Source organism: Sapajus apella, unplaced genomic scaffold (assembly GCF_009761245.1).
Source record: "Sapajus apella isolate SASKATOON/1434 unplaced genomic scaffold, GSC_monkey_1.0 scaffold230, whole genome shotgun sequence".
In the NCBI taxonomy this organism is placed as follows: domain Eukaryota; kingdom Metazoa; phylum Chordata; class Mammalia; order Primates; family Cebidae; genus Sapajus; species Sapajus apella.
In genome coordinates this window covers 382,420-395,308 of record NW_022437170.1, presented here as the reverse complement: position 1 = coordinate 395,308, position 12,889 = coordinate 382,420, and the positions used below count along the sequence as shown (strand labels likewise).

The 12,889-nt window shown below is 44.9% G+C and overlaps 1 protein-coding gene and 1 pseudogene across 2 annotated transcripts in view; both read right to left on the bottom strand.

Annotated features, from left to right (window-relative positions):
- Positions 1 to 693, bottom strand: LOC116544783 (annotated as a pseudogene).
- Positions 694 to 8,504: 7,811 nt separating this feature from the next.
- ZNF26 (zinc finger protein 26) overlaps positions 8,505 to 12,889 on the bottom strand; it is a 25,806-nt gene continuing 21,421 nt past the window's right edge. For both annotated transcript variants that reach the window (XM_032271389.1, XM_032271388.1), the window contains exon 4: positions 8,505 to 10,847. In XM_032271389.1, the coding sequence (XP_032127280.1) occupies positions 9,502 to 10,847 (1,346 nt within the window). In that variant the 3' untranslated portion in view covers positions 8,505 to 9,501. The remainder of the gene's footprint in view (positions 10,848 to 12,889) is intronic.

Genomic DNA, 12,889 nt, shown 5'->3' with positions numbered 1-12,889 from the left:
TTTTTCTTTTCTTAACATTTTATTGATTTTATAAAGGGATTTCTTTTTTTGTTTGCATTTTTCCAGCCATTGGGAGAGTGGTTGAAGAGTACTGAGCCCATCACTGCTTGGATGACACAGCTGAGACTGCAGATTCATGTTTATTGGTACTAATAGCTCCTCTAAAATGCCACAGTCAAGCCAGCCTTCATTTACGTTTCTACTGAACACAGCAATGCCCATCGGTATCTCTGAAGTGTAACTGCATCTTAGGTCGGTATTTCTCCTAGTAAAGCAGCTGTTTAGAATAGAATGCTGCCCTTCTTTTTCATCTTATAAACCAAACTGAATCTTCATACTTAATTCCATATTCAGTCAAAGCAAGTGCAACCAGCACAGGTGCCCTTCCCAATCCCACAACACAATGCACTGCAACGCAGCGACCTGGCTTTTCACGAAAATCGGTGTTTAACAGGTTTAGCCAATCATCTGCTCTCTGATTAGGTGGTGAGCTCTGTTGTTAAATGGCCAATGTAAAATGTGGATTCCTTCCTTTTCAGCTGGAATTCTACCAAATGTAGCATCACACACTCAAACCAAGTGTCGGTCCATACTCCTTACATTCCTCTGTGAACCTGGAGTAGCATTGGTGGGGTTGTGAGTTATGAGAAAATGCATGTTCCCATAGATCTCCGCAGGGGCTGGACAGTTCATTATGGCAAAGAAAAAGTGTGAGCCTGTGTGTGAGTGACATATATGTAGAATATTTATAGATAATATGTATTTTATATAAGATATATATTATTTAGCTACATATAAATATATATACAGTCTCTGGGAGCAACTTTATTCCTACAGATGTTCTTTTACAATGTCTTAGCCCAGGAGACCAAGTACTCCTTCAAATCTAGAAAAATCACAACCCTGAGGACCAATTACAGCCCAAATGAAATGGATCTATATGACGTTCTCCTGGTAACCCATTCATTCATAAAGTTAACAGGAGTTAAGCCCTGGGTTCACCATTCACCAATAAAGATTGTACCTGCCCACTGCACTCCAGCCTGGGTGACAGAGCAAGACCCCATCTCTAAAAAAAAGTAATATCTGATAATATTTAAAACTCTTCCCAACCCATTTAGAATCACTACACAGGTTACACTTACAAAAGGAAGCAGTGAGGCCAAGTCATCCAAACCCTGAATGACTGTGGAAGCCCGCAGTGAACTTCTCTACCCCGGAATACACTTGTGAACCCCTAACTGATCTTCAGTTACTTTTCAGAAAAAACAGTAAGACTGAAAGGGCCCTTGGGTCTCCAGATACCTGAAAAGCCATTTATCCATATTTTCAATCCTTTTGGAGTCCAAAACCAGCTTCTGCCTGATGAAACTGGGAGGCCAGAGGCAGACGGCAGCTGAAGGAAACAGCTCCCTCAGGATGGCAACCAGGCCTCTGTTAATGCCATCATGGATAAGATCTATTTTTGAGGGTCTAATTAGGAACTATAGTTCTACGTATGTTGGGATTCCTTTTCCTTCTTGTCAAGGTACAGATGGAGCAGAGCCGTCTCATATGTCAATAGCCCCACTCATGCATTCTTTTTGTACTCACACCTGCACGCCTTGAAAGTACGAAGTAGCTAGAATGGTCATCACCACGTTTCCCTCGAGATTAAGGAATGCACAAAAAGGGGAGTGGGGGTACCTTAAATTGTGGAACCAGCTCAAACAAATTAACCATTTCTTAACTTGTTGCAGGTAAACACAGAGCCAAAATTGCCTTTGCATGTGCAATGCAAAAGCTTTAAATTCTAATTTTTTTTTTTTTGAGACGGAGTTTCGCTCTTGTTACCCGTGCTGGAGTGCAATGGCACGATCTCGGCTCACTGCAACCTCCGCCTCCTGGGTTCAAGCAATTCTCCTGTCTCAGCCTCCCGAGTAGCTGGGACTACAGGCACGCACCATCATGCCCAGCTAATTTTTGTATTTTTAGTAGAGACGAGGTTTCACCTTGTTGACCAGGATGGTCTCGATCTCTTGACCTCGTGATCCACCCGCCTCGGCCTCCCAAAGTGCTGGGATTATAGGCGTGAGCCACCGCGCCCGGCCTCTAATTGTTATCATCACTAGCCTGGCAAGCCAGCTGCACTGGCATCCTCTGAGCCTAGGTAGAAACGCCATAGAAACTTGACCCACCTCTAATCAGAGACAGATTTGAGCATTGTCTCCTGTCTCTTTGCCAGTTGACTTGGAACAAAGCTTTTTTTTTACCCTCAAAAAAAGGAACCATAATGTTGGCTTTTGTGCATCTCATGAAGGAAGCCTATTGGTCAGTAACAAATATATCTTTCCGTTTTTTAGTTTCTCTTTTGCAAATTTTAAAAAATTACTGTATTCATAAATTCTCAGTGGTTTTGGGAAGATTTATTTCCAGCTAGTTCTCATTTTAAATTTAACATTTTATGAGATATATTTCTAACTAACTTATCATTTCTACTGCTATAATGAATATGAGGGTTTTTAATAGTATGATTTCTTTTTTTCTTTTTTTGAGATGAAGTCTCACTCTGTTGCCCAGGCTGGAGCACAATGGCACAACCTCAGCTCACTGGTACCTCCACCACCCAGGTTCAAGTGATTCTTCCACCAAGTAGCTGAGATTGCAGGCGCACGCCACCATGCTTAGCTAAATTTGTTTGTATTTTGTAGAGATGGGGTTTCACCATGTTGGCCAGGCTTGTCTTGAACTCCTGACCACAGGTGATCCGCCTGCCTTGGCCTCCCAAAGTGCTGGGATTACAGGCATGAGCCACCGTGCCTGGCTTATAGTATATTTTCTTATTGGATGTTGGTGGTTTCATGGACTGAATGTGCCCCTTAAGTCATATATTGAAGCCCTAACCCCCAGTGTTGCTGTATTGGGAAGTGGAATATCTAAGAAAATAATTAAGGCATTAAAACACACACACACACACACACACACACACACACACACACACACACACGCAAAACAAAACAAAACAAAAAAGAAAATAATCAAGGCTAAATGAAGTCATGAGAGGCCAGGAGCGGTGGCTCATGCCTGTAATCTTAGCACTTTGGCAGGCTGAGGCAGGAGGATTGCTTGAGCCTAGGAGTTCAAGACCAGACTGGGCAACATAGCAAGACCCCATCTCTAAAATAAATTCTTTTGCCAGACACAGTGGCCCATGCCTGTAATCCAGCACTTTGGGAGGCCTAGGCAGGCAGATCATGAGGTCAAGAGATCGAGACCATCCTGGCCAACACGGTGAAACCCCGTCTCTACTAAAAATACAAAAATTAGCTGGGCATGGTAGCAGGTGCCTGTAGTCCCAGCTACTAGGGAGGCTGAGGCAGGAGAATTACTTGAACCTAGGAGGCAGAGGTTGCAGTGAGCGAGATCACACCACTGCACTCCAACCTGGTGACAGAGCGAGACTCCATCTCAAAAAAAAAATTCTTTTAACTAGCCAGCCATGGTGGCACATGCCTGTAGTCCCAACTTCTCAGGAGGCTGAGGGGGAGGATCACCTGAGCCTCGACGTTTGAGACTGCTGTGAACTATGATCATGCCACTGCACTCTAGCTTGAGCAGCAGAGCAAGACCCTGTCTCAAAATAATTAATGAATTAGGTCATGAGACTGGGGGCCTGATCCAATATGTTTAGTGCTCTTACAAGATGATGTTGGCTCACGCCTGTAATCCCAGCACTTTGTGAGGCCAAGGCAGGTGGATCACCTGAGGTCAGGAGTTCAAGACCAGCCTGACCAACATGGTGAAACCCCGTCTCTACTAAAAATTAGCTGGGTATGGTGGTGGACACTTGTAATCCCAGCTATCTGGGAGGCTGAGGCAGGAGAATCGCTTGAACTTGAGAGGCAGAGGTTGCAGTGAGCCGATTGCATCACTGCACTCCAGCCTGGGTGACAAGAGTGAAACTCTATCTTTAAAAAAATGTTATGGGATCTTTGGGGTGTCACTTTTCTGGTCAGAAAACTCTGTGGCTGGTGGCACCTTTGCCTGAGTTTTGCTCGTGCCCGACGGGCTCATTCTGCCCACATGGCCTGCTATACTGTGCTCAGCTCACACCACCAACCCAGATCCCACACCTCCAAGTGAGATTGTGAGTCAGGTGTGGAGCAGCAAGGGGTGTGTGAGCAAGGATGGCAATCAGCCACTGTGCAGTCAGACACGCTGGCTGCTGCTGTGGGGCAGGCAGCTTCAGGTGCTGGCATGGGTGCCAGCTCTCTGTGAGGCTGCGGCTGGGCTAGGCACACCACAAGCAGCTTCCATGGCTGGCACTAGGGAATGCGGTGGTGCCCAGAAGCTTGGAGACGCCAAGAACCACAGGGCCCCAAAGAGGGAGTCACAGCCATGGCTCAAGGATCTCCCAGGTCTGGGCTCCTTGAAGGACTGAAGCTCTTCTCTCTTTCTCTTCGCCCACAATGTGGTGAGCAAGGGGCATGTTTCAGTCCTGTTTGTGTTACAGCTCTTTCAGCCTTGCCATTCAGCAGGCCTTGAGTTCTTGTCCGGCAGCCAGGAAGGAGGAGGTACGCAGACAAGCGAAGGGTGAGCAAGATGAAGAGGGGCTTTGTTGAGTGATAGAACAGCTCAGAGGAGACCCACAGGGGGCATCTCCTATCTACAGCCAGGGTGTCCCTCCAGTGTTCACCTCCCAGCACAGAGGGCAGCTCCTCTCTGCGGCTAGTTGTCCTGGTAAGTGTTCAGCTCTCAGCAGGGAGGAGGCCCTAGAGTGGCTGGCTCCTCTCTGCAGGCGGGTGGTCCCCCCATCTGTTCACCTCTGGCTAAGCCTGGGGCTTTTATGGGTCTCAGAGAGGAGGAAGTGCTTGCCAATTGGTTTATGGGTGGCCATGGGCAGCCAGGAAAAGGAACCGTAAGTTCCCACTCCCAGTTCATGGGACTGGCAGCCTGGCCCCCAGCCTCAGGTCCTCCCTGGCCTGAAGGTGGGGCCTCACCAGGGACCTGCCCCCTTCCTCCCAGGAGCCTGTCTCTTGCCACTGCCCATGGCGCTTAGGCTGCTTACACCAAGGGGCACCTGTAGGCCAGCACCGAGCTGCCCTCAGGCCCCCTTTGGCCTCTCCCTGCACTTGTTGGCACCAAAGTCTGGAAGGTCTGAGGCGGTGGGGGCTGGTGTGTCAGTGCTGCCCTGAGCACATGTACATCCAGCTAGGCTGTGACAGTGCCTGAGCTCAACTCCAACGGCGCTCCAAGACTGGAGTGGGTGCTGGGAGCAGATATCCCCAAGCCTGTGAGGGGAGAGGTCCTACCCAGGCCTGAGGATGCAGAGTTCAGAGATGCCAGGTCCTGTGCCTGGGGGGGCAGGGCCCCCACTTGCTTTGTGGAGTGTGCAGGCAGCCCTGGCTGAAGCCTCCTGGCAGCCTGGGGTCGGGGCTCCAGGTCCTTTCATGACCTAGCTTTGGAAGTTACACAGCTTCGTGTCTGCTGCATTCTTTTTTTCTTTTTTAAATAGAAACGGGGTCTCACTGTGTTTCCCAAGCTTGTCACAAACTCCTGGGCTCAAGCAATATTCCTGCCTTGGCCTCCTGAGGCACTGGAATGACAGGTGTGAGCCACTGTACCTTTCCTATTTCTACTGCATTTTTTTGGCTACAGGCAAATACAAGTCCACCCAGGTTCAAGGAGCTGGTGTCAACCTCAACTCTCACGGGAGAAGTAGCAGTCATGCTGTAGAAGAGAATGTTCAATAAGAGATACTGCTTTTGCTATCTTTGGAAGCAAGTCTGCCCAGATCCCTGATGTCCCCTCCCATTATAATATCAGATTGAAGTCCAGGATCTCGTCAAACTCTGCTACAGGTGCAGACGGGGCTCTGCAGGGTTGCTTCCTTGGACGCAGTTCCTGAGGTGCTATTTCTCCAAATCTGCATGCCTGTGAAATATGAAACAAGTTATTTTCATCGTACACACCCATAACATAACAGTGGGGCAGACACAGAAAAGCTGTCAATACTCTTACTCAAAAGTGGTGACAAGAGGAGGCACACAGTAGCCGCTGTTCCATAGAAACCCTCAAATCCTGCTGGGGTCCCAATACCAGTTGAGTGATTAGGGTTTGGCTCTGCTTTCTCGGAGTTCTCCATGGCTCTTTGTTCTACTCTCTGGATCTTGGTTCTGCTGAGTCATCCATTGTTTTTCATAAAATGTGAACATGTTTGCAGTTGAGTATCCTTCTCAACCTCCTTCCTGAGCAAAAAGGTTGAGTTCAAATACCTTTTTTTTATACAGTTTGCCCTATCTGTCAAGTTAGAATCACTGTTTTTAAAAGTGTGTGGGATTTTTATCTATCTGTGTACAACCCATTCCACTAAACAAAAGCCACATCCCAAAAATCTCCTAAGAAATAAGAGATTTCTTCCAGCCGGGCATGGTAGCTCATGCCTTCAATCCCAGCACTTTGGGAGGCCGAGGCAGGTGGATGACTAAAGGTGAGGAGTTTGAGACCAGCCTGACCAACATGGAGAAACCTCGTCTCTACAAAAAAAAATAAAAAAAAAAAAATTAGCTGGGCTTGGTGGTGGGCGCCTGTAGTCCCAGCTACTCTGGAGGCTGAGTCAGGAGAATCACTTGAACCTGGGAGGTGGAGGTTGCGGTGAGCCAAGATTGCGCCATCCAGCCTGGGTGACAACAGCAAAACTCCATCTCCAAAAAAAAGAGAGAAAAGAAGTAAGACTTTCTCTACGATGGGCTCTCTGTGGGCCTTCTGTGGGACCTCACCCTTAAAATTCTTAGCAGTTCTGTTGCTTATGAGAGAGGGCCCGTGGAAGCATTCCCTCAAGTCCTTAGAAGTCCTTTCTGATTATTCATTGAAGAGGGTCAGGAGGTACCTATTTAGATCTTTCTGAAATCTTATGAGGGTCCTGTAGCCAGCCTTGGATTGCATCTTTTCCCTGAAGAGCTTTCTTACTTTACAAGCTGAAAAGACTGTTCTGGCCCATTTAATTATTTCCTCCATGGAATGGTTCACTTTTAGTTCTCTTTCCTCTCATTTTATTATAAGCAATGAGAAGCCAGGTAGCATCCTGAACACTATGCCTAGAAAACCCTTAGCTATATCATTGAGGTTATTAGGTACATTTTCTGTTTTCCATTTATAGCAGGTAACAGTGTGGATAAACCTCCTGTCACTGCATAACAAAGTCTCATTTTCTCCATGTTTCAATGCTTTCCTTGTCTTCCCTCAAGCCCTCCCTGATGACTTTTGGACTCTGCTAACCCTCCCCAAAGCCCATTGGGCTTTACTGATATTTTCCTCAAGGGCCTTTCAGATTCTGCTCATCATCCAGTGCTAAGTCCAGTGATGCAAATGAGTAGCACCCCACTTCCAACACTAAATTTCTATTCCAATCACTGCTATGGTCTAAAATATCACCTCAAAATTTATACCACAAATAGCAACAAAGGTGGTGTTATCTCTGATGGTTTCTGTTTGTCAGGAATTCAGGAGAGGTTTGACTTTATCTCGGCCTTTAACAATGATGTTATACTACCTACAGCATTTGTATGTACCGTATCTCAGCCTTTAACAATGAAATTATTTCAGCAATGTCCAAGTTGCTGACTCTGATGCTCCATCTTGAGATGTGATCTCAGGGCTTCAAGCTTGTCATTCTCATGGTCTAAGATCTGGCATGATCAAAATCAGCCATCTCCTTTCCTGTCCCAGATTTTCTCATAAATTTAAAATTCTTATAAGGCCACAGTTCTTCACTGTTTCCAAAATCTCACCATCAGGGACTACAATGTTCTAGGTGTACAGAAACAGTAACACCATTTCACATGATGGGCTAAAAGTTCCTATCTTCAAATATAAATGTGATTTTCTTGTCTTGGGGGAAAAAAAAAAAAAAAAACCTAAATCACATATCCCGCTTTGCTAACTACACCCTACCAAGGCAAAAACTTACCAATTAAAGCCCTTAGGTTACAAGAAATAGAAAGTCATTCTCCTCAAATTAAGCAAAACAAAACAAAACAAAACAAAAACCCAAACAACAAAAAGCAAAAGACATTTTTATTGAGAAGTGAGGAAGCACACAGATAAGAGAAGCAGGTTCTAAAGGGATAGCATCCACAGTTATTCTTGCAATCAATTTGCCAGAATGAATGGATGGTCTCAACAGAATTCTGGGACAAGAATGAATGAGTTCTGGCCGGGCACGGTGGCTCAAGCCTGTAATCCCAGCACTTTGGGAGGCCGAGGCGGGTGGATCACGAGGTCAAGAGATCGAGACCATCCTGGTCAACATGGTGAAACCCCGTCTCTACTAAAAATACAAAAAATTAGCTGGGCATGGTGGCGCGTGCCTGTAATCCCAGCTACTCAGGAGGCTGAGGCAGGAGAATTGCCTGAACCCATGAGGCGGAGGTTGCGGTGAGCCGAGATCGCGCCATTGCACTCCAGCCTGGGAAACAAGAGAAAAACTCCGTCTCAAAAAAAAAAAAAAAAAAAAAAAAAAGAATGAATGAGTTCTGACATTTTCTGGTTCATGTGTGAATGAATTACAGACTCCAAATTCTGAAAAAGAGATTACCATTATCCAACAATGGGTAAAATGCTCACCTGTAGCTAGTGGAAAGGATACCTGAAAGACACCACAGGAAGCACCCCAGAGAGGGGAGGTATTTCTCCAGAGAAAACAAGGGAGCTCAACTCAATTAATGGAGAACACACACACAACTGCCAACATATAATAAATGTTCATTACAATGAGTTTTCTTAAGCAGCAGCTCTGTAATAAACCGCCAGTTCTGCTTATGAAAAAGAAATAAAAAGACAATTAGTATTTAATATGGAAAATACTGGGGGATGTTATTCCACAAACTATCAAATATATAGAGAGATATAGAACAAGTTACATTAAAAAATAAAATACTAAAAATTTTAGAAATGATATTCAGTGTTAACTCAGGGAAGTCACATTAAATATCCCTTAACTTTAAGAATCTATTCCCTGTGGTTTTCCTGATCATTACTTTATTTACATATTAAAACAAACAAACAACCTTTAAACTCTACCATGAAAAGTCAACTGTTTATAACTGAGATTTTATTTTATAAAAACATAGCTTCAAATCTGGAATGTGACTTTCCACGGAACACGCTTTCCATGGGAAAATGCTTCCCTAATTTATTCATGTGGATAACTTAGAAATGTGGATTTCTTAGCAAGAAGAGGATACTCTGGTATTCTTTACCAGATTACCTTCATAATAGGCTACAACATTTCATACATTTACTGCTCCTCATTCCTTCAATTATTTTCATCTACAAAGATTTGTAACTCATTTCTGAAGGCTTTTACACTCATCCCAAATATGGCTGATTTCTCTCCTACATGATTTTTGACATGAGCGTAGTTTTAGGGCCTCCTGCTTGTAAATCCTGTCTCTGTTATCTAAAGTCTCCTGAAATCAGCTTCTGTGACACAGTTTCTCACATGTGCGTCATTCTGACTTCTCATTTGTGAGTCTTCCGATGTATACGAAGCCCTGAGTTCCAACAGAAGGATTTCCCACATTCAGAGCATTTCCATGGTTTCTCTCCTGTGTGAACTCTCTGATGTTCACTGAGAGACGACTTCTGAGTGAAGGCTTTTCCACATTCACTGCATTTAAAAGGTTTCTCTCCTGAATGAGTTTTCTGATGTATCTGCAGTGATGCCTTCCTAGGATAGGCTTTTTCACATTCATTACATTCATAGGGCTTCTCAGTTGAATGAGTTCTCTGATGTATAATCAGCTGTGATTTCCCACAAAAGGCTCTCTCACACAAACCACATTCATAGGGTCTCTCTCCCGTGTGTGTTCTCCGATGTATAACAAGGTATGACTTGCTGCTGAACGCCTTCCCACATTCGCTGCACCCATAGGGCTTCTCTCCTGCATGAGCTCTCAGATGTGCAGTGAGCTGTTCCTTCCTACCAAAGGCTTTCCCACATTCACTGCACTGGTAAGGATTATTTCCTGTGTGGACTCCCTGATGTACGATGAGCTGCATCTTCATATTGAAGGCTTTTCCACAATCGCTGCATTGATAGGGTTTTTCTCCTGTGTGCATTCGAATGTGAACAAGGAGATAGGACTTACTCCGAAAGGCTTTCCCACATTCATCGCATTTATGGGGTTTCACTCCTGTATGAGTTCTCTGGTGCACAACAAATGGAGACTTCAAACTAAAGGCTTTCCCACATTCACTACATTCATAGGGTTTCACTCCTGTATGGCTTCTCTGGTGTAAAATAAGCTGTGATTTCCAACTGTAGGCTTTCCCACACTCACTGCAACCATAGGGTTTCCCTCCTGTGTGAATTTCCTGATGGACAATGAGCTGTGACCTGAAGGAGAAGACCTTCTCACATTCACCACATGAGTAGGGCTTTTCTCCTGTGTGAACTCTCTGATGAGCATTAAGGTTTGACTTGGCACTGAAGGCTCTTTCACATTTACTGCATTCATAAGGTCTCTCTCCTGTATGAATTCTGAGATGTACAATGAGCTGTGATTTACAACGAAAAGCTTTCCCACATTCACTACACACACAGTTTTTTTCTATGCTATGAGCTCTTGGATGCTTAAGAAAATATGGTTCTTCATAACCATGAAACTTATCAGGATTCTTTCTTAAACAACTTCTGCTTGAAGCTGAGTTTTGGGTCCAACTTTTTCCATGTGTGTTATAGAATCTTTGTCTTGAAGAATCATGGGTTTTGCTCAGATTAAGTCTTCTCAACACACTACAAGCATAGCTCCTTTCAACACTTTCAAGCTCATCTTGGTTTTGCTGGTACCATTCTTCCCAGCCATCTAGAAAAAAACAAACAAAAGATAACTTTTTGAATCATCCCATAAACCTGACATGGAATTAAAGAGCTTTAGGGCTGCCATGTTATCAATCTTTCTCTTTTGATAACCAGCACACAACACTGGTTCAAAAGAAATATTGGCCAAGCATGGGGCCAAGGGAACGGAATCAAAACAAACCAAAACAGGCCTCCCCATGAAAACTGGTGGCAAATTACCAGAAACCAAAAACAGTTTTCAAAATAGGTTTAAAATTGGCACTTGGATTAGCTGGGCATGGTGGCGGGCACCTATAATTCCAGCTACTAGGAAGGCTGAAGCAGGAGAATCATTTGAACCCGGGAGGCAGAAGTTGCAGTGAGCCCAGATTGGGCCACTGCACTCCAGCTTGGGTGATGGAGTGAGACACTGTCTCAAAAAATAATAACAACAATAATAATAAAGTTGGTACTTGGAAGCCACTTGCTAATTATTTTATATCTGAATTTTATTACTGCAAGATTTTACCTAACTGAAAAATAAATTCATAGGATACAAAATAACTATGGCATGACATTTAGGTAGGGTGAGAATGAGACATTAAAGATGAAAATGGGGCCGGAGAGGTGGCTCACGCCTGTAATCCTAGCAATTTGGGAGGCCGAGGCAGGTGGATTGCCTGAGCTCAGGAGTTCAAGACCAGCCTGGGCAACATGGTGAAACCCCATCTCTACTAAAAATACAAAAAATTAGCTGGGCATGGCAGCATACACCTGTAGTCCTAGCTACTCAGGAAGCTGAGGCAGGAGAATTGCTTGAACCCGGAAGGCAGAAGTTGCAGTGAGCTGAGATCATACCACTGTACTCATCCAGCCTGGGTGAGACTTTGTCTCAAAAGAAAAAGAAAAAAAAAGAAAAGAAAAGAAAATTAACTCTCCAAACAGAAGGAATACCAAGTACAAAGTTCCTGAGGAGGAAGCCGGATTGGCAGGGTTTAAGAAACAGAAAAAGGCCAGGACAGCTAAAACCCACTGAGTGAACGGAATGAAAGCAGAACCAAATTACCCTAAACCACGGTAAAAAGTTGTTTACATTTTTAAGGCTTTTTTTTTTTTTGAGACAGGGTCTTACTCTGTCACCCAGGCTGGAGTGCAGTGGCTCAATCTTGGCTTGCTGCAGCCTCAACGTCCTGGGTTCAAGTTAATCCTCCTGTCTCAGATTCCTGAGAAACTGGGACTATAGGCACATGCCACAATGCCCAGCTAATTTTTGAAGTTTTAGTAGAGATAGGGTTTCACTTGTTGGCCAGGCTGGTCTCAAATTCCTGAGCTCAAGCGAGCTGCCCGCCTTGGCCTCCTACAGTGCTGGGATTACAGGCGTCAGCCACCATGCCCAGGCTAAAGGTTTTTAATTTCAGAAAATCTCAGTCTTCTGCATTTAAAAGATCAGTTGACTATTCTGTAAAAAGTGAATAATAAATGAGCAGAGAAATACTTTAGAAAGCTCTTGTAGCAGTGCAGGATGAAATAATAATTTGAACTACACTTCTTGATATACTCAGGCTGAACTGTAATCTCCAATGCCGGAGGCGGGGCCTGGTGGAAGGTGTCTGGATCTGAGTCACATGGGTAACATCCCTCATGGCTGGGCGCAGACTTCATGACAGTGAGTTCCCGTGAGATCTGGTCATTTAATATCATGTGGCACATCCCCCCCGCCTCCCTCTCGCTCCTGCTTTCACGTGTGACATGAGTTCCTGTGAGATCTGGTCATTTAATATCATGTGGCACATCCCCCCCCGCCTCCCTCTCGCTCCCTTTCACGTGTGACATGAGTTCCTGTGAGATCTGGTCACTTAATATCATGTGGCACATCCCCCCCCGCCTCCCTCTCGCTCCCTTTCACATGTGACATGAGTTCCTGTGAGATCTGGTCATTTAATATCATGTGGCACATCCCCCCCCGCCTCCCTCTCGCTCCCTTTCACGTGTGACATGAGTTCCTGTGAGATCTGGTCACTTAATATCATGTGGCACATCCCCCCCCGCCTCCCTCTCGCTCCCTTT